Source organism: Drosophila innubila, assembly GCF_004354385.1.
Source record: "Drosophila innubila isolate TH190305 chromosome 3L unlocalized genomic scaffold, UK_Dinn_1.0 0_D_3L, whole genome shotgun sequence".
Classification (NCBI taxonomy): domain Eukaryota; kingdom Metazoa; phylum Arthropoda; class Insecta; order Diptera; family Drosophilidae; genus Drosophila; species Drosophila innubila.
The window spans coordinates 5475668-5500909 of record NW_022995376.1 but is presented as its reverse complement, the minus strand read 5'-3'; the positions used below and the strand labels follow the sequence as shown (position 1 = coordinate 5500909).

At 36.7% G+C, this 25242-nt stretch overlaps 5 protein-coding genes across 10 annotated transcripts; 2 read left to right on the top strand and 3 right to left on the bottom strand.

Moving 5' to 3' along the window:
• Positions 1 to 933: 933 nt before the first annotated feature.
• LOC117786555 (alcohol dehydrogenase 1) lies at positions 934 to 1967 on the top strand. The gene is made up of 4 exons (XM_034624876.1): positions 934 to 1093; positions 1166 to 1393; positions 1462 to 1635; positions 1692 to 1967. Exons 1-4 carry the CDS (start codon positions 1001 to 1003, stop codon positions 1962 to 1964), a joined length of 768 nt encoding a protein of 255 aa, XP_034480767.1. The 5' UTR covers positions 934 to 1000; the 3' UTR covers positions 1965 to 1967.
• Positions 1968 to 3577: 1610 nt separating this feature from the next.
• LOC117786553 (roquin-1) lies at positions 3578 to 13384 on the bottom strand. Of its 3 annotated transcripts, none has more exons than XR_004617639.1 (4): positions 12253 to 12415; positions 9083 to 11587; positions 6134 to 6515; positions 3578 to 5401 (listed from the first exon to the last, which is right to left on the bottom strand). XR_004617639.1 is itself a non-coding variant. In XM_034624875.1 (4 exons), the coding sequence occupies exons 2-4, from the start codon at positions 12412 to 12414 to the stop codon at positions 6213 to 6215; spliced, it is 2970 nt and encodes a 989-aa protein (XP_034480766.1). In that variant the 5' UTR covers position 12415; positions 13249 to 13384; the 3' UTR covers positions 6020 to 6212. The 3 variants fall into 3 exon arrangements, 1 of the variants encoding a protein (XP_034480766.1); XR_004617638.1 differs by lacking the exon at positions 3578 to 5401 and adding an exon at positions 5541 to 5608; XM_034624875.1 differs by lacking the exon at positions 3578 to 5401 and adding an exon at positions 13249 to 13384 and having other exon boundaries at positions 6020 to 6515.
• A 451-nt stretch (positions 13385 to 13835) lies between these two features.
• Positions 13836 to 17000, bottom strand: LOC117786732 (1-acyl-sn-glycerol-3-phosphate acyltransferase delta-like). Of its 3 annotated transcripts, none has more exons than XM_034625089.1 (5): positions 16873 to 17000; positions 15315 to 15504; positions 14725 to 15260; positions 14314 to 14671; positions 13836 to 14242 (listed from the first exon to the last, which is right to left on the bottom strand). In XM_034625089.1, the coding sequence occupies exons 2-5, from the start codon at positions 15493 to 15495 to the stop codon at positions 14151 to 14153; spliced, it is 1167 nt and encodes a 388-aa protein (XP_034480980.1). In that variant the 5' UTR covers positions 15496 to 15504; positions 16873 to 17000; the 3' UTR covers positions 13836 to 14150. The 3 variants fall into 3 exon arrangements, with proteins under 3 accessions (XP_034480980.1, XP_034480981.1, XP_034480979.1); XM_034625090.1 differs by lacking the exon at positions 16873 to 17000 and adding an exon at positions 16098 to 16196; XM_034625088.1 differs by lacking the exon at positions 16873 to 17000 and adding an exon at positions 16026 to 16124.
• A 497-nt stretch (positions 17001 to 17497) lies between these two features.
• On the bottom strand, positions 17498 to 19577 carry LOC117786733 (1-acyl-sn-glycerol-3-phosphate acyltransferase gamma-like). Its single transcript, XM_034625092.1, has 4 exons — positions 19421 to 19577; positions 18625 to 18820; positions 17666 to 18556; positions 17498 to 17596 (listed from the first exon to the last, which is right to left on the bottom strand). Exons 2-4 carry the CDS (start codon positions 18803 to 18805, stop codon positions 17505 to 17507), a joined length of 1164 nt encoding a protein of 387 aa, XP_034480983.1. The 5' UTR covers positions 18806 to 18820; positions 19421 to 19577; the 3' UTR covers positions 17498 to 17504.
• Positions 19578 to 20404: 827 nt separating this feature from the next.
• Positions 20405 to 24860, top strand: LOC117788124 (transcriptional regulator DEF1). 2 transcript variants are annotated; one of them, XM_034626792.1, is made up of 7 exons: positions 20405 to 20660; positions 20749 to 21146; positions 21552 to 23420; positions 23846 to 24106; positions 24161 to 24374; positions 24447 to 24692; positions 24766 to 24860. In XM_034626792.1, the coding sequence occupies exons 2-7, from the start codon at positions 20779 to 20781 to the stop codon at positions 24805 to 24807; spliced, it is 3000 nt and encodes a 999-aa protein (XP_034482683.1). In that variant the 5' UTR covers positions 20405 to 20660; positions 20749 to 20778; the 3' UTR covers positions 24808 to 24860. The 2 variants fall into 2 exon arrangements, with proteins under 2 accessions (XP_034482683.1, XP_034482682.1); XM_034626791.1 differs by having other exon boundaries at positions 20405 to 20692.
• Positions 24861 to 25242: the final 382 nt, after the last annotated feature.

Sequence of the window (25242 nt, the reverse complement as noted above, 5' to 3'; positions counted from 1 at the left end):
ATAACTTTGTCAAAACTGAACCGATTTTCAAGCGGAATGTCAATTTGCTCATGGTTTGGCATTTAAATTCATTCTGTATTCAAATTTATTTAATTTCGTACAACAAATATTTTTCCTTTAATTTCAATCCAAAATAAATTAAAAATAATTTTAATAAATTTTAAGCTATGTCTTGTCTTCAGTTTAAGTTCTTCTTTTAGTGCAGTTTTAAACGTTGTGAAGTGGTCTCATAACCTAATGCTCATATGTATAAGAAATCTAAACGAAAAGTTATTATAATTTATCTCGGAAAACTATAACCTAAATCAACTAAACATAACTCAATTTTTATTTTATACTCCGACACATTTTTTTTTTGTCTGAGGCAGAGAAAAATCTTATTAAAAAAAGAAAGTGAAATATGAACTTATTGTCAATAATTATATTTTATAATGAAAGAATATATACACACATATAATTACACTTTCTTGCGATAAGAAACTCTTATCACTGCGTCTAATAACCTTATTCTCATAGGCTTAATTAATTGCAATATGTATGTGCAACACACGATAGGTAAGAGTTAGGTTCAATCAAAGAAATTCAAAGTTTAAAGGCCTACATTTTTAGATAGCACATAGGAAAAAGCTTTAAACTTTAAAATCTCCAGATAAAACTTTTTATTCCACACTGATTGGTTTATTATTCCCAAATTCATAAATACCTCCCATAAAGCAAAAGTAGAGCACAAAAGAGAGTATATAGCTTAAACTGAGCATCGCTTAGATCCAAAGTACAAGGCAATAAAATGTACGCTATTAAAGAGAGTATAAGATGCTAAAAACCGTTCTCTCCGTTGATAATCGTGTGTTCTCAGTGAGCATTTAAATACATAGTTAGATCCCATGGAGTCAACGATTGATAAACAGTGTCAACGATCACCGAGTCTGAGGCCAATGCGATCAGTTGAAAAACAAAGCTGAAACGTTCAACAACACACGAGTACAACTGCTAATTGACAATGGATTTGGCTGGAAAAAATGTCGTTTACCTCGGTGGATTTGGTGGAATTGGCCAAAAAGCGTGCGCAGAGCTGCTCGAGCGTAAGCTGCAGGTAAATTTGTGTTGGCCAAAGTCCAATTTACAACATGTTCTTAATTAGCTTTTTTTGGTAACTCTGCATTAGGCGTTGGCCGTGTTCGACTTGACGCTGAATGCAGAGATCTTGGGGGATTGGCAATCTAAATATCCCAAGACCACAGTTTTCTATCAGAAACTGGACATTACCCAAAGATCGGATATAGAGGCTGCCTATAAAGTGGCTGCGGAGCGTATGGGACACTTTGATCTTGTGATCAATGGCATGGGATTGATGGATGATCGGCATGTGGAGCTGACCATACAGATAAATCTGGTAAGCAAAATATAATTAAATAAATAATAAATGGAATTGTATGATTTTCAATTGATCAACACTTGCAGCTGGGCGTGGTCAATAGCTGCTTGGTAGCGTTGGAATATATGGACAAGTCACAGGGTGGCAAGGGAGGAAGGATTATGAATATATCCTCGGTGGCTGGCATACAACCAACTCCTATTATGTCCGTCTATTCGGCGGCCAAGCATGGCGTAACGGCCTTAACTCGCTGTCTTGCGGTAGGTTTAAAAATAAACTTCTCTTCTCAACTGATATTGTAATCTTCCCTCTATAGGGCTCTCCTAATTTCGAGCGCAGTGGCGTCTCCTTTATAACCATTTGTCCTGGCTTCACGGACACCCCATTGCTCCATGACATACGGGAGAAGACAACCTTTCAAATTGATTCGGCTATGAGGGCTATAAAGCGTCAGCCACCTCAAGTCTGTGCCCAGAACATGGTAAAGGTCGCTGAACAGGCCAAAAATGGTACAGCTTGGTTACTGGATGTTGGGGAAATAAAAGAGCTCGAATTTCCAGTGATGTGGACTCCCCAGCTGGAAGAATAATTAGTAACTTAGTCTCTTATCTAAATATTGGTGTCTGTTATCTGTTTAATAAACTTTTGTACTATTTAAAACTTGTTTACTGACTTGATTATCATAATTAACCACAGCAAATTGTATATGTAACGTTCTATAAAACCACAAGACTCAGAGCTCGTAATTTGACTCAGATGACAATAGCTGAAAGTGAAATACATACTGAAAAGATTAATAATTATTAAATGAGCTTTTCATCATTTAATTCTAAGAAAAATTGAATTTTTAAAACGCATTTCGGAAATTAACTTTTAATTCTAAATATTAGTAGTGTAGTGTAATACTCCCCCCAAACATAACCTTCAGTTTTGAATCTGTTTAATAACCTTTATTGAGAATTCTCACACACACATTGAATTTATCAATTTCTAATACATTTATAATGAGTTGTTATTACTTGTTATTTGTTTTGTTTAAGAAAATTCAGCACACGCAAAAGTAGTACATACATAATTCAAGTAACAATTATAAACAGGACAAAGTATCTAATAGATACAGATACAATATTATTATGCGAGCATCTTTCATGATTTCGTTATTATTATTTTAGTTTTGGAAACAATATTTCATTGTTTTTCTTGATTATTATGTATGCTCGTGTGTCTTAATGTGTGTGTGTGCGTATGTGTATACATTAGTTTGTTAGTTAAGATTATTATAATAATACATATCTATGGAAATATAAAGACATTTGTTTGTTTTTTCCCATTAAACTGGGAGTAGTTTTCATATGTTAACTGTAAATTTCACATCATCACAATTTAAGAATCTCCAACTAATAACACACAAATTTCACGCTGAATATTTTTCTTCTGTTTGTTTGTACATAAGTATATATTCAAATATTCGAATGGACATTTCCCACATATCTTTAAGGACTTATTTTCTTAGAGCTGAGCGTATTTCAAATGGATTGTGCCGAAGACATTGTATTTTATGGATCAAAAAGCATAAAGTTGTTAATATTTTTGTTATTATTTTAATTATTTGTTTTAGCATTTGTATTGTCCTCGCCATAACACATTTGATGTGTTAAGATGGAAGATATATAGTTATAGATATCATATGATAGATCAACTATTGTAAGTCACTTGGCCAATTGAAAGAAGCGCCCGATTTGTAGCTACTTATGAAGCACTTTAGATATTTACTATTTAAGTATGTTTTTTTTTTTATTAACTGTGGCATTTAAACTATTGCAATGCGTATTTCAGACATTTATAAATACTCGTATTGTAATTATCCGTATGCTATTAATTTTCACTAACCCTAGGTCACAAGGAACAGAAGCGTCTATCAAATACATAGGCATTTCTATATATACATATTAATCTGTTAGTTGAGTGCATTTCTCAGAGACATATACGTACATGCTATTAAGAACATTATGTCGATTGTCTGTAACTAGTTACTGTTTAAGTTTACTTAATCATAGTTAACTTTCGGGTGGTTTCTTCATCGGGTGGTGGTATCATGTAAGTTTCTAGGTTTCATTCACGAGTGAATCGGCTCTGATATGTTCACAATTGTTATAAACTATGGATAAATAAAAACGAAAATGAAAACAAACTAAAGTTCAATTGAAATGAAATTTATTGGCAAAAATAAAATAAATAAAATTGTTGTTTTAGGGTTAACAGAACTCGAAAATTGCTTAAGATTAACATTTAGTAATAATACAAAAAATACGTGTAATACATACAATATAAATAAAATATTTGTATACTTTTATAGATAGATAAAATTTAGATGCTGTGCTCTTGGCAACGAAACGGATCAGTATTTGTTTTAATCATTTAATTCTAGCCTCTGCTAGAAGATGCAATTATTTTCAATCATACCTATTTTCATGTTATACAATTTAATAATTATAAAATTACAAAACTCAACTCAACAACGACAGTTATGAACCCATTGGGTTTAGACTAAAACTGCACCACATTCAGTATGCCCAAAACCGAGTGGTGTCTTTAAGTACGCAGGGTACGTTGCGGATTAAGGATTGATGGATGATTGATTGATTGTTTGTTTGTTTGTTTAATTGATTGAGGTGTGGGCATGGGTGTGGGCGTGGCAAATGAGCGTAACTTGATCAACTCAAAATCAGTTTACAAATACATATTACAAATCTCATTCGCACTTTTTAATTGTTAATTAGTTTTTGTTTTTTTTTTTATACTTAAGTATACATAGGTATTACATACATTTAATGCATCAGTTACTGAATTTATATATAATATAGGAAATACATATATTTTTTACAATGTATTGATTTCATTAACTAAACTCTGTCGCATGTTTCGGATTCCCATTAACAACTGAGAAATAAATTTACAATTACAAAGATTTTTCGGTATAACAAACACATTTAATTCATTTTTAATGATCAATCCGTTTTAGTAATTATGTGCACAAACGATCGCAACATATTCTTTTTCTTTCTCTATCTCTTTATAATGTTAGGTATTATAGGTTCTTGACTTTTGCTTAAATATTACAAAATCCTTTGTTAGATTGCATTTGAATCGAAAGCAAACGGGGGATCATCTGACATTAATATATAATATTAATATATCAATTAAAATATTTAACGCATGTATTACATACGTATATACATACATACATATACAAATACATATATATATATATGTATATATATTTTTGTAGTATCTATATTTAGTAGGGTTATGTATGTATGCAATTGTTTAGAAGCCTTTTTTTTATCTTGTCATCGCTTCACAGTTAACGAGTACAACGAAAAGGGACATGATTTTAATTTATTTTCAATAAATTTAATAATATAGTACAATAGTTAACAACATCGCACAATAGCGTTATTAAAATTTCTTTAAGAAATATAAACATTCATCCACATACATATATAAATTATCAAACGTATGTGGGTCCCTCCCAAGGTGCGGGCCACACTTTTACCCCAACTTCTTAGTACATATACATATATATGTTATCTTTTTTATCTTCTTTTGTTTTTCATCTTTTTTATCTTCTCTTTAGTGTATATAAAAATAGCGTTTCGATTTTGAAATAGTTAATAATTTAAAAATTATACAAAAAAAAGATATAGTATATATAATATTTAAACACACACAAAATATTGTTTTTAGCTTTCAATCGGATCAGCATTTCTGCTTATATATGCCCATATATATATATATTTATATAGTAAAAATCACGAATCGACCCACTGAGAGACTACATACATTATCAGCATTATGTAGTTGGGGTCTTACAATTACAGATGGTAGTAGCATTTTGGCATTTCAATTCTAGTACAATTTTCAGACACACATATCTTTACTCTCGAGTTGTCTTTAATCAGTTAACATTGACTGCTTCATACTAGCAAAAAAAATAATTCGGAGAATCGGGGACTTTGTGATTCCCTGGAAATAACAAATAAATCCAAAACAAATTCCTCATCATCATAATGTTCATCTCTCTTAACGATCTAGAGATCTTTAGATCTATAGTCTTGCTCTTCATCTTGCTAGGGACCCCAGAACGTAAATCTCTTTAGTATTCTTTCGAACGGACGCAATTCGCAAAGTTTTGTGATCATGTATAGTATTTTCCTGAAGATCGCCCAACACCTATGGAAATTTGTTTGTATAGACATAATTAATAATTCATTATGTATATCAATTTGAAATAACTACGATCTATGTTATTGTTGTTGTGCTTAAAGGTCGTGGCTAGTTTAGACATCAATTCTATATAATTATTTATATATTCTATATTCACTATGTACGAGTTGATAATCAGTTTTCTATATCAAAACAGATCAAACTACGAAAGAAAACACAAAAAAAATTAAATATACTAAATACTCGTAGAACACGGATTAGTTCGGTTTGGCCGAACATCAATTTAAAGAGAACAACTAACATATAAGATAAGTTATATGCGACATATCAATCGATATATGGAGTGTGGCAACACTTTATGTAGACAATTATATAATAGTTTCTAGTTTTTCCCAAACCCAATTTTTTTTCTTTTTATCATCTGTTGATCCAATAACGATCAAACTTTAACTAGTTGCTACATTTTGTTGTTGTTGTTGTTGTTTAGTTACTTGAAATTCTAGAATTTGAAGCTGTGTGCGGTGTACAAACCTCTAAAGTGTCCCTCAAAAGGACATCTGTAAAATGATTGCATTATGTTTCCACTCTCAACCTGGTTTCACCAACTGCCTCAATCCAATTTAATGCCGCTATCATCTGGATTCGACCAGACTTCAACAATATCAACCAGATTCTTTTCCAACTCTATCATCATACCGCTATCGATGCCACCCTCAAAACTATCCTCCGACAACAACTGCGGCTTCCTATCCAGCAACTGATGATGCTTCAGTCTTTCACTGTGGGACGATAGCGTTGTGGTTCCACTTCCTGCCGGATCGCTGCTGTTGCTCCAATAATTGCCCGACGGACTTGTCGCATTCGCATTCAAATCGCTGTTCCAGATAAACACACTTTCACGTCCGGCAGAGTTCTGAGAGCGATTAAAAATAATATCAGGTAAGTATCAAGAATACCCAAATTGGAGAAAACAAATAAAACAAAATTTTTGTAATACTAGATACTAGTGTTGTAAAAAAGATATTTTTAAAATATAAAATTTTTTACAAACTTCAATCAGTCATAGCTTTGTCACTTCTTGACCGATTTTTTTGGGAAATTCAATTTGTTTTATTATTTGTCCTCTAAATAGATTCTGCATCAAAATTTTATTTATTTTGAAAATTTAATTTTTAGGTTCATCACTGTCATATTTTTCCATACCTACCCCTTGACACTATTTCAAAAACTTCAAACTCGCATAACTTTGCCAAAACTTAACCGATTTTCATGCGGAATATCATTTTGATCATTATTTGGCCTCTATTTTGATTCTGCATCAAAATCTTAATTACTTAGAAAATTCAATTTTTTGGTCTCACTGTCATATTTTTCCATACCTACCCCTTGACACTTTTCCAAAAACTTCAAACTCGCATAACTTGGCCAAAACTGAACCGATTTTTATGCGGAATATCATTTTGATCATTATTTGGCCTCTATTTTGATTCTGCATCAAAATCTTAATTACTTAGAAAATTCAATTTTTTGGTCTCACTGTCATATTTTTCCATACCTACCCCTTGACACTTTTCCAAAAACTTCAAACTCGCATAACTTGGCCAAAACTGAACCGATTTTTATGCGGAATATCATTTTGATCATTATTTGGCCTCTATTTTGATTTTACATTAAAATTTTATTTATTTAAAACTCGATATTTTGCTCATCACTGTCATATTTTTTCCGTACCTACCCTTGACACTTTTCCAAAACTTCAAACTCATAACTTTGCCAAAACTGAACCGATTTTCATGCGCAATATCATTTTGATCATTATTTGGCCTCTATTTTGATTTTACATTAAGATTTTATTTGTTTAAAAAACTCGATATTTTGGTCATCACTGTCATATTTTTCCATACCTACCCCTTGACACTATTTCAAAAACTTCAAACTCGCATAACTTTGCCAAAACTTAACCGATTTTTATGCGGAATATCATTTTGATCATTATTTGGCCTCTATTTTGATTCTGCATCAAAATCTTAATTATTTAGAAAATTCAATTTTTTGGTCTCACTGTCATATTTTTCCATACCTACCCCTTGACACTTTTCCAAAAACTTCAAACTCGCATAACTTGGCCAAAACTGAACCGATTTTTATGCGGAATATCATTTTGATCATTATTTGGCCTCTATTTTGATTTTACATTAAAATTTTATTTATTTAAAAACTCGATATTTTGCTCATCACTGTCATATTTTTCCGTACCTACCCCTTGACACTTTTCCAAAAACTTCAAACTCGCATAACTTTGCCAAAACTGAACCGATTTTCATGCGCAATATCATTTTGATCATTATTTGGCCTCTATTTTGATTTTACATTAAGATTTTATTTGTTTAAAAAACTCGATATTTTGGTCATCACTGTCATATTTTTCCATACCTACCCCTTGACACTATTTCAAAAACTTCAAACTCGCATAACTTTGCCAAAACTTAACCGATTTTCATGCGGAATATCATTTTGATCATTATTTGGCCTCTATTTTGGTTCTGCATTAAAATTTTATTTATTTAGAAAATTCGATATTTTAGCCATCACTGTCATTTTTTTCCATACCTACCCCTTGACACTTATTCAAAAACTTCAAACTCGCCAACTTTGCCAAAACTTAACCGATTTTCATGCGGAATATCATTTTGATCATTATTTGGCCTCTATTTTGATTCTGCATTAAAATCTAAATTACTTAGAAAATTCAATTTTTTTGTCATCACTGTCATATTTTTCCATACCTACCCCTTGACACTATTTCAAAAACTTCAAACTCGCATAACTTTGCCAAAACTTAACCGATTTTCATGCGGAATATCATTTTGATCATTATTTGGCCTCTATTTTGATTCTGCATCAAAATCTTAATTACTTAAAAAATTCAGTATTTTGGTCTTCACTGTCATATTTTTCCATACCTACCCCTTAACATTTTTTCAAAAACTTTGAGCTCTCATAACTTTGTCAAAACTTAACCGATTTTCAAGCGGAATGTCATTTTGATCATTATTTGGCCCCAATTTTGATTCTGCATCAAAATCTTTATTACTTAGAAAATTCAGTTTTTTGGTCTTCACTGTCATATTTTTCCATACCTACCCCTTAACATTTTTTCAAAAACTTTGAGCTCTCATAACTTTGTCAAAACTTAACCGATTTTCAAGCGGAATATCATTTTGATCATTATTTGGCCTCTATTTTGATTCTGCATCAAAATCTTAATTACTTAGATTCTATTTTGGTCATTCATAATATTGAGCTCTCATAACTTTGTCAAAACTTAACTTTTCAAGCGGAATATCATTTTGATCATATTTTGGTATCTATTTTGATTCTGCATTAAAATTGGAATTAAATTTTTTGTTCTTGTAACTTTGTCCAATATTATTAATTGTAATCTGAATAAGCAGCTCTCCAGGATTTCTTTCCACTTACCTTATTGGCATTTGGATTGACATTGTCATTGTGCTCGGGTTTCAGCCTGTCATTGAAGGTTGCCACATAGCCTAGCTCTCCGGACGTGGTGCTCTTGTCGCTCTTTGGATCGTTCTCCATTAACCAATTGTTCCAATTGCTCGTGGTGCGCTTGGGACAAATGGGACCATAGCGACTATGCATCGAGGAGCCGGTGGGCACATCATAGGTCGAAGCATCGTCATCCAATATCGAGTCGGAACGCACAAAATTGGCCGAATCTTTATTGGGATTACCCCAGAGTAGCAATGAACTATTGTTGTTGTTGTTGTTGCTGCTGTTGTTGCTAGTGTTGTGGCCACTGTTGTTGTTGTTGTTATTGTTGGACCTAAAAATGGCATCTGAATTGGCGGCATTATCGGTCAAGGGCTTGACCAGCTCCAGATCAATATTAACATTACTCGGCGGTTTCTTATCATAAAATGAGGTATCAGCTGTTGCGGGTAAAATGGTCGACATGGTCGATCGACTGGGATTCTTGCTGGACGGCGTTAGCGTTGCCAACTGCTGTTGCATATACGAATGCTCCCAGGGATTATTGCCAGGATTAGCGACACCAGTGACAACTGGATGTCCCAGTTTCGTTGGCAGCTCGGCATTAACTTTGCTATTGACGGCTGCCTCATTGCTGTTGTTGTTGTTTGTGTTTGTGTTACCAAAGAATGGCGAATGATAGACATCCGCTGGAAGCATGCTGCAGAAGCTCTTGCCATGATTGTGTAGATTACTATTGCTGTTGTTGAAGTTCGGTGGGTTACGCTGTGGTGCTGCACTGGAGTTACCTGGATACTCTCCTCGTGCTGGATTTCTCGGCTGTGCCGGCGTCGGGCCAAAGTTAAAGCGTGGCTCATAGCGTCCTGGTGGTGGTGGTGGTGCCACCAGCAGCCCGTTGAGTCCCGTATGCTGCTGTTGTTGTTGCTGCTGCCGGGCAATGGGACTATGATGTGGATGCATCATCTGAGAATGTACTCCGCTGGGTGAAAGACTGTGTGCGGTTGGAGGCAGCGGCTCCAGGTAGCCCCGATGCGGTGGTGCTGGTGCTTGCATATAGCGTATGGGCGATATGGGCATCATGGGGCCGCCAGCGTGTGATGGCACCTCATTGGCCATGGGCAGCGGCTTCTTGCCATTAGCTGGAATACTTGGCATTGCCATGGGCATTGGGGATTTGATGTGTTTCCCCCGGTTGCGGGCACGATAGCGTTCCACCTCCTCCTGTGAGTGGGCAAATGTGCAACTGGCGCCACGTGGACACACGCGACGCACGTTCAGATCACGGCACAGACTTATCTTATACTTGGTGTTGTTGGTGTTGGTTGCTCCACTGGCGAGACTGCTGTCCTGTGGCTTCCGCACGCCATGGTGTTGCAGGAAGTGAACCAGACCCATGACCGCATGCCGCACGGCGTCCAGCGCCTTGGATACATCCTCCCAGGGAGCTGCCTCAACGCACGGATCAATGCTGGCCAAATACTGCAGATGATTGTGCAGCTGCGATAGCTTCGCAGGATCACTTGTGCGCTGCAACGCAATGACCAATTCCTGCACTGACTGGGCAAACGATGAAGGCGTCTGCAACTTGTCAATGATGCTCTGCATGTGCGACTTGTGTGCAATGTCTCCATAGAGCAGGGACGACCACTGCTCTGGGGCAATCCGTAAGCCCGCCTCAGTGGCAATCTGCACGATTTGTGCATCGTGTTCCCGCCGCAATGCATCATAGGTGCGAAATTCCTCCTTCAGCTGCATCAGTGAGGAGTCCGCTTCACGTTTGGACACCTTGAAGCAACTGGCGCGATAGAGCAACTGCACCACATGGCCAATGCTCGTCTTGGAAGCTTGTGGAAAGTGCGGCTCCAGTCGTTGCACCACAAACATGACCAGTACCTTGCGCGACAATGCAGAGCCCTCCTCCAGGGCCAGCAGCACAAGCTTCAGCACCTCCTCCTGCATGGCGGGGCCTAGGAACTGGCAGCCACGTGTACGCACCGCTGCCCACAGATTGGAGCTTAGCTGCTGCGGATTCTGATGTTGTAATATCAGTTCAGTGACGGTACGTTCGCCCAAGGAGCGGGCTGCTCGCAGTGCCCGCACTCGGCCCTCCTCCTCCATCAGCTGGCAGTTGACCAAGGTGACCAGCTTGCGTTGCATGGGTCTGGTCAGCATATTGCTGCTGTTCAAGTTGAGAAATGATTTCAGATGCAACGCCAGATCTTCGATGCATTTCTTGCCAAGCTTATAGCACTTGAGATGTTCGGGTTGTAGCTTTAAAACACTTGGTGCAATATCTGCCAAATCTGAATCCTTTGTGGACACACCTTTGCCTGTACCTGCCACAACGGTACCTCCTCCTCCTCCTCCTCCTCCTCCTCCTCCTCCTCCACCTCCACCTCCACTTCCATTGCCCACCAGCTGCAGCAGCGCATAATTAATGGGCAAGTTGTCGATTTCCGTGACAATCAGCGTCTAAAAAATTAAGAATATAGAGAAAAAAATAATATGAAAATTTTATATACAGTTAGTTAAATAATTTTAATGACAAAATAAAATACTTATAAGTTAATTTTTAAAAATAGCTTCAAGGTACAAAACTATCTTTCCATTTAAAATATGATATATTTTTGTTGTATCTTAAAGCATTTATATTTTTTTACTTAGAAGGAAGCTACAGATAATTAAGTTGTAAGTCGGTTAATGTCTTTTAATTATTTTTAAAAGTGGATCACAATACTACGAGTATTTTAAATTGTTCTCAATACTACAAGCAAGTTTAATAATTAAGAAAAATAAATATAAAGGCCTGAAATGTTTTTTTCGCAAATAAAAAAATATATTAATTTTGTTCTTTAACAAAACAATTACTTGACTAGGCATTTAAACAGTAAAGCAAGTAACTGTTCGACTAAGCGTATAAACAGTTAGTCAAGTAATTTTTTTAAGATAATAAATAAGTATATTCACAACTTAATCATTTTTTTATTGGATCATCTCATTATTTATTTATCTTACATATTCCATGAGCCAAATAAACATAGGAGAATTAATTCATTTTCTAAGTAAATCTTGTGAATGTTTTTCCCTTATCAGCATATTTACTTGACACACTGTATGGTACATTTTATAGCACTTACCTGATCGAAGGGACACTGGCGATTGTAGAGGGTGGTCAGGCATAGCTTGCATATCGTGTGACCACATCCCAGACTGATTGGTACACGCTGACTGGCTGCAAACTCATTGCAGCAGATGGGACAGTTCAGAAAGTCTGTCCATGAGGGCGCCTGAATCGGCATGCTGCAATGGGGCAGGAAAAAACATTCAATTCAAGTCATACACTACTCATAAATACGCATACAATCTATAAATATGCATGTGTGTGTGTGTGTGTACACGTACGTACGTATATAGGAAGAACGTTGCGCTTTTAACTTGTTTTACGATTAACGATACCCCAACGATACCCCACCGATACCCCAAATGTTACCCCATCGATACCCCAACAACGTCAGCTGTCGTTGAAAGGCACACACACATACATACATATATACATTAGTACATGTGCATGTATGCTGGCGTTGCATCTGTATTCGTTGGTATTTATACAAGCATGCCAGTGTATGCGTGCCTGCCACATACCTATGTACGTGCATACATTTCTACATATGGGGGAATTGCAACTCTTTTATTTTTTAAGCACCTTTCTGACCATCTGATGCACTATGGATTTAAGTCGAAATATGCACACACATATGTCTGTGCACAAATGTCAATTATATGGCCCCCATATATAACTGGCAATGGCACAATGGAGAGAAATTTGAACATTGTTTCAACGTCATCAGCTCTGCTTTCTTTTTCTGCCAAACAAAGACACTATTCTTGCAGTTAGCCCCCATCAACAGTTCTTGCTCACTTTTTCATTTCTGTGCTGCCACGAACATTCCGTTAACATATATACATATTATATATAGCAGACGGTCCTTGAGAGCCTTCTTCAGGAGAGAGAGCCCGAGAAATGACAAGACAATCTACAAACTGGAGGCAGTGTTACGTTTCACTTTTCACTTGTTGTTGTTGCACCTGTTTGCGTCTGTCCATCACTATGCACTTGATTGTTGCTAACTCACCTTCAAATTGCACATATTATTGCATTAAATTAAAGGTACGAAGTTTTTATTAATTTTCATTTGGCGTTTTACAAAAATGGGGAGTAGAACTGGAGAACTATCGATAATTATGATACTCGATGCTTTTCAGACCGTCTATCGATGAGGTTGTGGTATCATCGATACCTTATCAGCTGACTACTCAATCTGACTCGATACTATCGATACTAATTAAACTTTTAACACCCGCGGCGCCACTGTTGTCAACTTAGCTGTTTAATAGCTGGCTTTGGCTATTTATAGAGTTTCATTGCTAGAAAAACTTTGAAATTGTTCGTAGCCGGAATGAAATATAGCTATTTTAAACATATGCTCAACTATGTTTTGTTATTAGTATTTTTTTTAAACTATGCAAAAGATACCATTTGATAACTAACTATTCTTTTATTGAATATGCGCTTAAACTAGTTTTCTTTTTGTTTTGCTGGGGCTCACGCCACCTTTTGCCCGTTTGCAAAACATTAATATACGCCACCTATGTTTTGCTTATACATTTAAAATGTACATTTCAAATAGAACTGATTTTTGAAAGCTAAATAAAATTAGAATTCCATTTAAAACATTTTATTTGTATTATTACATCATGGTACATTTAAACTTGTATCTCTAGTGTGCAGCCCTAAACATTTATTAAAGTTTTAATTTATTTCCAAACTGATTTAATAATCCCTCTTACAGCCAAGAAAACAAAAATAATAAATTTGGTAGCAAATCATTGGAGATAAGGACGGCTGATAAAAATTATCAGACATAACCCACGAATCAAAGTTACTTGTACATTTATGTATATAATTGTGAGATTATCAGCTTGACTCATTGACTAATGGTTCGTTTAACAAACGAATGTTATATATATATAAAATTTAATTTGTGCTCGTTTTCGTGCTATTTGAGCCATAACTGGAGCCTTTGCTGATCTGTGTCTTATTAATCGCCACTCCCATTAACCAGTAAACTGAAAAAATAAATTGGAAAATCATGTTAGATGCATAAAGTCATTAAATTGTGGTACTTGTTTGAACGTACAAATTCCAAGTATAGACAATGCTGTAATTAAGCCAGCCCAATTCGCAGCCAGCAATGAGGTGATCAGGTAATAGAATATGCACGACAGGGAAAAGGTCGACCAGCCGGCAAAGTTTAGAAGACTGCTGAGACGAGGTTCTGTGGTAACATATGACACTTCTTTAATTCCCGACTTCGTAAAGAAACTGCCTGTCTCATGGAAGCTTTCAACAGCGCGATCCTTTTCGACGAATAGCTTTTGTAACCAATCAGCAGCTGCCTTCTCTTCCTGTGGTATCTGCTCCAACGGAATGCGACGCATTAACATGTAAGGATACACGGTCTGGCCATTCAACAGAGACAACATCGTTGGTGGCACCTAAAACCATTTGACAATTAGGATAAATCCTAGAGGAATTAATATTTACATACCTTCTCATCACGCTTAAATACCATGGTGATATCATAGACAACTGGACAGATGCCACGCAGTGTGGGTAAGCTTGTAGTGAATCCCTTTGTCCTCGGGATCAGATGATGCTTCAATACAGTCATGCCACGTTCCTGGGCAAATTTAACGGAAGCCTCGTGTTTTGATTCAGTAAATCTTGTGCCCTCGGCATTCAACAGCAGCCAAGTTGGATCCGGATAGGAGAAGACAATCTTGAGCTGCTTGGCAATGATCTCCTTGTCCTTGTCATAGTCACGGTTTAGGAAGACAAACTCGGCCAACCACCAAGCCCAGCCCATGCAGGGAATATATCTGATTGCCTTCTTGGCGTACGCCTTGCAATTGCCCAGGACTCCCATTTTATCGGCAATCATCCAGCCAGCGAGCCAATCAATTTCATATTTATGATTCATGATCAGCAACACATTCTCCCGGCCGGAATACTTTTTATAATCCTCTTCATCAATATAAACCCGCATTCTGCAGCCCGCATACCAATCAGCAACAAAAACAAGCTCTGAAATTGGAAAGATTTAGTTAAAAGCTACAATATATATAACAAAATACTTACGGCAGTAAAAGGAATAGCACAAGTAGTACATCAACTTCCGGAATAGATGTTTATTGAACGGCTTCAAGAAGATGTGGAGCAGCAACTGGGCGAAATTGATCGTCAAGCCGCTCGTGAAGAACGTGATTGCAATGCATAGATGGATCAGTCTCAATTTCTTCAGCTCCTTTAGCGTAATCATGTTGGTGCTCTATAAAAATTCGAAAACGTTAATATTTTTAGGCATATAGTCAATTTTACGTAATTAAAATATGCTAAAATCCAGATATCTTTACGATTATGATTTAAAAAAATATATATTTGTTGATTTTTATTAATATACTCAAATTAACTTTACTATTTTGATAATAAAAAAATTGAAAATATCTCTTGTTTTAAATTTATAAATTCAAAGATATTCCTAACTTTTTATTTTTTTTTATGATGATTTTTACACATTTTAATTTGATTCTCTATATATTCTCTCTATTAAACTCTTTGACTCGACTGATTGACTGATCATTGTGTAGATCAAGCCAGAAGTCGTAAGAGTCTGAAACTTTGACACAACATAACTAATACAAAAAAATCTTATAAAATTATACAACAAAAAATTTGAAAATTAAATTGGAAATAAAGTTTATCCTTTTTACGGAACATCCCACTCACAAAAAATAGATGATATATCAATTTTTCCTTCGGGCTTGCTTATTTTAATATTTTAGCTCTTACTTGCTATACCCTAAAATCCAATATGTATATATTTTATATAGACCGCGTCGTTTTAATGACCACCTTGCTCACTTGGCACGCGTTTAGCTTCTGAACAAAGTCTAATAACAAAGTTTCCAGAAGCAGAAACTGGCCAAGAGCAAAACTGTTCCACGGCAACTGTTAATAGATTGCAAGTTTAATAGATATAAAACGTTTGAATCTATCGCTACTTTATCTCGAGAGGCTTTTTTAATAGCTGCTCAGTTCACTAGGAATGAGATAAGGTTGCTGCTGGCAATGCAATTGCTATATGGATTGATTATTATATTGCCATGTGAACTGACCAAAGTCCGAGCAAACCACTTCGAGTCATCTTATAATATGTACGTACAGTCAATCCAGTAATTGTTTTGACAAATTGCAAAATTTACATACTTGCATACAACTTTAATTAAATAAGAAAAATCAACAGTAAATACCATTAATTGTCAAAATATTTACTTGACCAGTTGTGTATGTATGTATGCATGTGTCAACTTATTTACGTATATATTACGTATATTAAAGATACTTTTCACACGCGTGTTTTGTTGCGTATGTGTGTGGGTGGATTTGTTTGTAAACGTCAACATTTCATGGTTAAATTACAATTAGTAACACTTTTATTATCTATTCCGTGAGGTTCAATGATCTTTAGTTATAAAACACATCGTCATACAGTTATAGTTATGATTATTCTTGAAGTTGGCAAGAACGTAGAATGTACATTGGATTTGTTCTCGAATTTTAAAAGCTTTCCGTTGCCACAATTTGAGTGCAAGTGTGTTCGAATTGAACTTTAAATATCTCCGCTATGCGAAATTACCTTTTGGCAACGTTTTGTTATTTTTGTGCGATTCAATTATCAATTTAATTAACAAATTTATAGTTGTTTTCGTTTTCAGTCCCTCTCAGCCTTGGGCTGGTGCTGCCACATGGCACAATAAAAAGTTGCAATTTATTTTAGCGCTGCCAGACCAAGAAATCGGATCTAGATCATTTTTGTATGTGGTTTCAGTTGTGTCGTTTCGTATCACTGGTTTCCAATAACAGCTGTTTGGAAAAAAAGGGCGCCAATTTTGAATTCAATTAGGAATAAAGATTATCATCAACTAGTAAGTTGTTTCTTATTTTGTGTATACTTTAAGCGGTAATTGTTTATTGGAAGACGCGGCGATAAGAAAATATATATCATGCTACTTCCAAAATTCGAGAAATTTATAACCATAATTATTTTTATCTTATCAGCTTTTGACTCATTGACAAATTTTATGTTATCACTGAAGTTAACAATAAGTAAGTCATTCGATAACACACGTTGTCTAGGACAAAGTTCAGATATTTAATAAAATGTACTTGTTATTGAATTCTTTATTTTCAGATCATTATAAAAATCGTTAAATCGATATATATACATGTATGTACAAGTCCCCGATTGTACATAGATATTCTTTAAAACTAGTTGGATTTTGGTTTTCCCTCGGCAGCTCCGTAGGTGGAAGCTTTGCTGATCTTTGACATGTTTGAGACTTTTCTCAACAAGAGGAAAACTGCAAGTAAAGAAAATAAAGGAATGAAATTATTTGATAATAGATTAGGTGGTTAATAATACTACTTACATAGACCGAGCACCAAGATAGCAGTTGTCAAGCCAAAATAATTGGCTGCCAGCAGGGATGAGACCAGGTAATAAAGAATATACAAGTTGGTTGCAAGTGCAATCACAGCAAAGTTAAGGAGACTGCTGAGACGTGGCTGGCAGATCCTGACGGGAACTTCCTTAAATCCAGACTGCTTAAAGAAGCTGCCCGTCTCATGGAAACTGTCAACAATTTTATCCTTCTCGACATACAGCTGCTGCATCCATTCAGCGGCTGCCTTCTCATCCGTGGGCACCTGATCCAATGGGATTCTTCGAATGAACATGCTCGGCTCCAAATGATCTCCACTTAGCACAGAATTTATATTTGGTCGCACCTTGGCGTCCTTCTTAAAAACCAAATTGATGTCATAAATAGCTGGACAGATGCCACGCAGTGTGGGTAAGCTGGTCGTGAATCCCTTTGTCCGCGGGATCAGATGATGCTTCAGTACAGTCATGCCTCGTTCCTGGGCAAACTTGACGGACGCCTCGTGTTTTGTTGGAGTAAATCTTGTGCCCTCGGCATTCAACAGCAGCCAAGTTGGATTTGAATAGGAATAAACAATCTTCAGCTGCCTGGCAATAATTTCCTTATCCTTGTCAAAGTCCCGGTTGAGGAAGACAAACTCGGCCATACGCCAGGCCCAGCCCACAATGGGCATATAACCCAGAGCCTTCTTGGCGAACGCCTTTGCGGTGCCCAGACACTGGAACTTGTCCAGCATCATCCAGGCGACCAACCAGTCAATTTCGTATGAATGATTCATTATCATCAATCCGTGCTCCGTGCCCGCATATTTCTCCGTTTCGGCATCCATGTAGATCCGCAATCTGGCGCCTCCATACCATTCCGTGACACAAACCAGCTCTAGGATGTTTTAAAAAAAAATATATTACTATATAAATAAATGATAATTATTGTATAATGTAACTTACGGGAATAGAAGGCATAACATGGATAGTACATGAGTTTCCGGAACAGTACGGGATTAAAGGGTTTCACAAGGATCACCAGCAGCAATTGTGCAATATTACAGACAATGCCGCTGGTGAAGAATGTGATGGCAACTATCATATGACATATTGTCATCTTTTTCAGTTTCTCCAGCTCAACCATGATGACTTGGCGAAACTAGATAAAAATCGAAATTGTAAAATAAATAATATAATATGTTAGTTAAACAATTCTTTAACATAAAAAAGAATTTACATTTTCATTAAAAAGAATATTTTAGATTTTTTCAATATTTTTTAAATATTAAATATACTATATACTATAATTAGTTTATCACGTAATTTTTAGACAAGGTAAAAATTATCCTCTTTTATTTTTTGGTGTCTTTATTTTGTTTTCTATCATATAATAGTTGTTTAACGTACGATTTATTATTTTTAAAAATAGTTAACTTCCTATTTATAAATTTATCTAAAACTCATAAAAGCAACTACAATAAAATATGAAATACAATATAAATTAAGAAAAGTTGTTTTTTTTGTTGGCAAATTAAAATATATAAACTTCTTTTATATTGCTAGTTTATTGACTAACTGTATATTAAAACTAGCCAAAAATAACTAATAAAACTTATAACTCAGTTACGTAAATTTCAAGTAAAACTGGAAATAAAAAACCTATTTGTTTATATCAATTGAACTATATTTGGTAAATTGGTAGCCTCAATTAGCTGCTTATAATCACACTTTAATTATGGTAATAAAACTGTAAGCTCACCCGTTAACGGCTAACTGTTAACTGTTCAGTGAGCAAAGTGAGGGATCTTTAAACCGGTAACTGTATAAATAATGCTCACTTCCTTACTTGCACACACAGGCAGCTGCTGTGATCAACTGAATGCCGAAAAACAGAAAATAGACCGAAGCACAGTTTGTTCTATTTCCATTGACTTTTTTTTGTGATAGTATTCGTGATTATCAAACTAATCACCCTTTACCGTTATCAGTAGAGAAACATTTATAAGTCGATGCGACAAACGAAAAGTCAATATAGAGAAAAAAAAGCATGCCTTCCACATATTTATACATATATATTTTTATGACCCTCCGAGGTGGTTATAGTTCAAATGAACGAATTCGAAACATTACACGCTATAAATATTTGCCAATATACATACATATACACACGCCTACGTAGGCGTGCAAATATTGTGACACATATACATACAATCAAATATATGTACTACATATGTACATACTTCCTTTTGTGTGCATGCTGGCAGCGCTTATCGTTTAAAAATCGAATTCATCTTTATTGAATTCAAACTCATGACTAAATTTTGTTTATGCTGCCTTTTGACTTATTGGCATAACTGTTAATTAACAACACAATCAAAACAAACGAAGCGTTTCAATTAAAAAGCTCTCCTCAAATTTCAAATTGTCCGATGCGGGACTCTGAGTGTCAAAGTCAAACCATAGATGGCGTATTTAAGTTTCGCAAACTGCCGGCATAGTTTTAAAATGTATGGTAGCCTTGGCTCCCAGAAAAAGTGCGATATCACTGGAGTTTTTCTTATTTTTCCATGCATTTTTACAAGAATATTGTTTTATTTATAAATTATGCATTTTAAACTATCGATAGTTATTCTAGTAATCAAGGCTGCCACACCGTTTTTGGGTTCAGGGCTGGAATTTTGGTTTTTAACAATTTCAGCTATTTTTCGGATGCTTTGTAGCCAGAGCCAGCTATTTTTTTCTCTAAAAAGTTGGCAGCACTAGTCGCCGCAAATATTTTTTGCAATGCAAGAAAACATTTAAGAAGTTCGAATTAAATTGTGTTAAATTGCCACTTGGGCAAGTCTGTGTTAATAAAGCGACAAGCTCTGTTGGGCTTATTGAGCTACTGTGTGAAAAGCAGCCGTGAAAACAGCACTTTGCTGGCTAAAGGCCAATCAGCCATTTCTGCCGGCAGACGCAGACGCTTTTTTGCAAAAGAGAAAGAAAAAATTGAATAGGTAGGAAAAGAACGTGAAAACGTGAGAAGCGCGTGAGTATTGACAATAAGCATGTAATTATATGTAAGTATATGTGCATTGTTTATAGTTAGTGTGCACTTTGATCAGTTTTGAAACCATGTCGAACGTGGAAATATACGACTCGTCAAACTCGCAACTGAGCAGCGATGAATACAGTCACGACGAGGACGACGATGCCCTAATGGACGTGGCTGTAAGCAAACAGAAACAACAACAAACACCGTCCAAATCGAACAAGTCTAACACAGCGTCCACTGACACATCGCCATCAAAATCCACCAGCAATGAAACAACTCCCAGAAAACTATCCACCACCGATTTGGACCCCGCCGCCGACGTCGTCGCCGTTGCCGCCGGCTCAACAATTAAAGCGCCGGATAGTCGAGAGCGTACACAGCGTCAAATAAAGCAGATGCAGCGCGACATTAAGGCAAATTTATATTTCAAACGTCGCAGCATTATATGGTATGTTTACATTTTAATCATAATCAACGTATTTGCTGATTTACTTGCCAAAATAAAAGTGCCCCCCTTTTATAAAACACAAGACAGCTGTGGAGTTGCCAGACTGTCATAACTTTTAAATAGTGATAAGACTGCCACTTTGCCATCAGCTGTTGTCAGATTTGGTACATTTGTAACAAAAGATGGTACATTTTATGTTATATGGTACATTTGGATAAATATTATTTGATATATTTTAAAATTACCCCTTGATCTAGAGTTTCCCTCACTTTTATTGCCTGTCAGAATATTAATCTTGACAGCTCTCATAATTTTAAAGATTGTTAACTGAAGCAAAACCATTTTCAGTTTATTACAAATTAATTTCTTCAATTAATTGACAACTTTTTTCTTATAAATGGACAGGCTTAATCAACGCTTTAATAGGAAACCCAATTATCTAAATCAGTTGAGGGATGTTATACCCAAGCATCGGGAGCACGCCAGACGCATGGCCGAATATCGTGCCTCCAAGAGGGCAGCTGAAATGGACGATCGCCGATTCTATGAGCGCACTCCGAGACGTAGTCACAGTCCGCGACGTAGTCACACTCCGAGACGTAGTCGCACTCGCAGTCACAGTCGCAGTCGCAGCTATAGTCGTAATAACAGTCGCAGTCACAGTGGATCGTTGGAATTGATTTGCCTGGACGACACGGAGAACGAAGATTCGCCAGAGAAGCCAGCAGCAGCATCGGCAACAACACCGCCACGTAATGATAAGCCAACCGAGCAACTGATACAGCAGGTTGTGGTCACAAAGACACCACCGCCATTTAGCATGCTATTAAAATTGGAGGCAGACGCATTGGCTGAAAATGGATCTGTGCTGGATGAGTTCCTTACTCTCAAGCCGGCTGTCGCTGCTGAGCCAATTATCCAAGAGACTGCAGTCGCTAATGACTTGAAGGAAGAGCCTGGACAGCAATTGGATTTGACTGTATTATCCAGTTATAATCATAAGGTTGTGCAAGAAATTGAGATACCTTTGGAGGAGGCCACGCTCAAACGTCGCCGTTCAGTTACGCCGCCACCAATTGACTCCACAATTGATAAGCGCACAAAGACAATGCCAATTCAAGAATTGGATGATGACATTATAGAATTCATACCCAGTGATATGTCAATGACTGCAAAGCAGTTCCCACCACCAACACCAACACCAGCACCACTACTACCGCCACAACAACCACCACCACCAACACCAACGATGTCACCACAGAAAGCAACAATTATGGAAACAAACTTGGCTGCTTCTTTAATCAATGCTGAGGCAGCAAATGCTCCCATGCTAAAATTGGGTTCACCCTTTTCACTGGCAGCTGCCACTGCTGTGGAATATTATAATCAAGAGAAGGAGGCAACTAAAGAGATGCAGCCAGAAAACTTGGCCAACATATCCTATAGCTTAGAGACGCCTACACCGACCGTGGAAGCAATGGAGATTGTTTATCCCACTGAGAAGCTGCCAAATATACATATAGAAAGTGCATCTGTAATTGGAACAGTCAGCGCACCAGCTGTTGTCCAGCAACAAGCTGTCCTGGAGTCACACACATTCGCAATGCCACAGCAACAACCACCACAACAACAACAACAACAGCAAATGCTGCTGACACCACAGCAACAACAGCAGCCACAGCAACAACAACAACAGCCACAGCAACAACAACTGCTGCAGACACCTCAACAACAACAACCACAAGCACGTCCAAAGCCGCGTTCCGAGTCCACCTCGAGACAAACACAGACTGTGCCGCCAGGACGCAACAAATCCTCCGTTGATCTGAACAACAGCAACAGCGATGCAGTATTTCATCAGCGCGTCAAGGAAATGTATGTGGAGCTGGACGAGATTATGACTGATAAAGTGCGTGCCGTTAAACCGGAGCTCAAAGCCTTTGCCGAAGAGAAGCAACACATTGATTCGGACATTAAAACGCTGGATAAATTGATTGGCCAAAAGGAGGAGGAATATAATCGATTGCTTCATTTGCGCTGCATCAAAGAGGAGTTGCGTGCTCGTATCGAGCGCAAGGAAAGAATTCTCATCATGAAGGAGATACTACCTTCGATTCTAAATAAAAACTGCAACACCTCAGAGATTTATGAGATGCACTCGCTGCTGATGCAGGAACAGAATGCGCCAATGCCTTCGCGGTATGGTATCACAGCGATGGAGCAGCTAATCAATCGAGTTGAGAACGGTTTGGATGATATTAAAATATTGCGCAGGTTAGCCAAACATTAGAACTTTTATAATTAATTGATTTTATAAGAATATTTTATAATTATGAAATATAATGTAGGAATTCAAAACTAGGATAAACATCATTTAAAAATTAAAATTAATCATATGAAATAGGTCTCTATTTCAATGATGATTTGAAAATTAAATAAAAATTGGTACAAAATGTAAGGTAGATATTAAAATTAGGAAAAACATTTGAAAAGGGAAATTTTACCGAAGTTTGAAAATCACAGATTTTTTCTAAATTCCTTATTTTTTCATTATGTTATTGAATTTTTCAATTTTATTTCAGTTTTTTGTCTTTGTTAATTTAATTCTTAGAAATTTATGTGAAGTAGATAAGAGTTACCAAGTCGAGCAATGCTTAATATTAAAACATAAATTAATAATATTTTTTTGAATCATTTAGCGCTCTGGGAATGCAGGAGAAGGAGACGTTGGCAATTCCTCGACCACCGCCTCATTACGAGGGGCAGCCACACAGACGCAACTCGGTGCCGTCAATGCGTCCTCCGCCGCCACCTGTGGCAGCAGATCGTTCAGCGGCTTATGGACGTCAGGGGGCTGTGCGTGATGTGCGCGGTCTCATCGAGGACTTTCGTCGAGAGCATCCCGAGGAGCAGCCTCTGGTGGGCAAACGCAATAAACTCCAGCCGCCAACGTCTTCTCGGTAAGCATTTTGATCTCATAAAAGGATTGCGATAGTAAAGAGTTTACTTTACAGTTACCAGCAACTGATCAATGAGTCCAAGCAGCTGACCAACTCTTCAATGAATCTTGCTGCGGCTTCCTCGTACCGCAATCAGTCGGAAATGCATCGCAGTCAACCAAATCTGTTGAACAATCATTTTGATAATGAGTTGCCAATCAAGCCATTGTACAACAGCAGTCCATTGGGTGCTGCCAATCAGCGTAATCAGTCCAGAGGAAATTCCCATGTATGTGACAAAGTTAGACAATAATATTATAAAATATAAGTTTACTAAAAATCTATTTTCTGTGTTCATTAGTACAACAATGACGTGCATTCCATGTATTCCTCGGATCAGGTGCAGGAATTGGAGCCGACGGGACGTGCTGTTGGCCAGATCCCTGGCAATCGTAACCACAACAACAACAATAGAAGCAAGCACATTGGCGCCACAACAAACGGACCCGATGAGCTGGAACGCCGCTGTCAGCAATGTCAACGCTTTAAGGCGACTTATATGTGTGCCGGTTGCAAGAATCAATGGTACTGCAGTAAAGAGTGTCAGGTGAGCCGAGAGCTGGAGAGCATTTAATGAGATTAACTTAACTAATTGATGAATTTTCTATTAATCTCTGCAGCTGCATGCCTGGGATACACATTGGGAGACATGCTGCGATTAGATTTAAAGCGCTGTATCAGCATTACTACTACAAATAAATCAAATACATATGCATAGCCACGCCTACCCATCCCCTTCACCCTTTTCCAATCCCCTACATATATCATTATCACGAGCAACTTTTGGAAACGTAATGCATTAATATAATATAAATATATATGTGTAATTATAAATTAAATTAAACAATCACACTTTCATACGCTCTTGTAATTTGTAATTGCAATATCTGAAACAAAACAAAACAAAACAACCTCTAAAATATATACTATAATAATAACAACTACTTTTATCTACAAATTCTATTCATGTATTTCCTGTGTTGACTGCTCGCCTGACTTGATTGACTTTAATCGAGTGATATATTTATTGAGTTGATCTTGACATTGAAGTTGCAATCAAAAACAATTAAATTGCACAATTATAATTTGTCATGCAA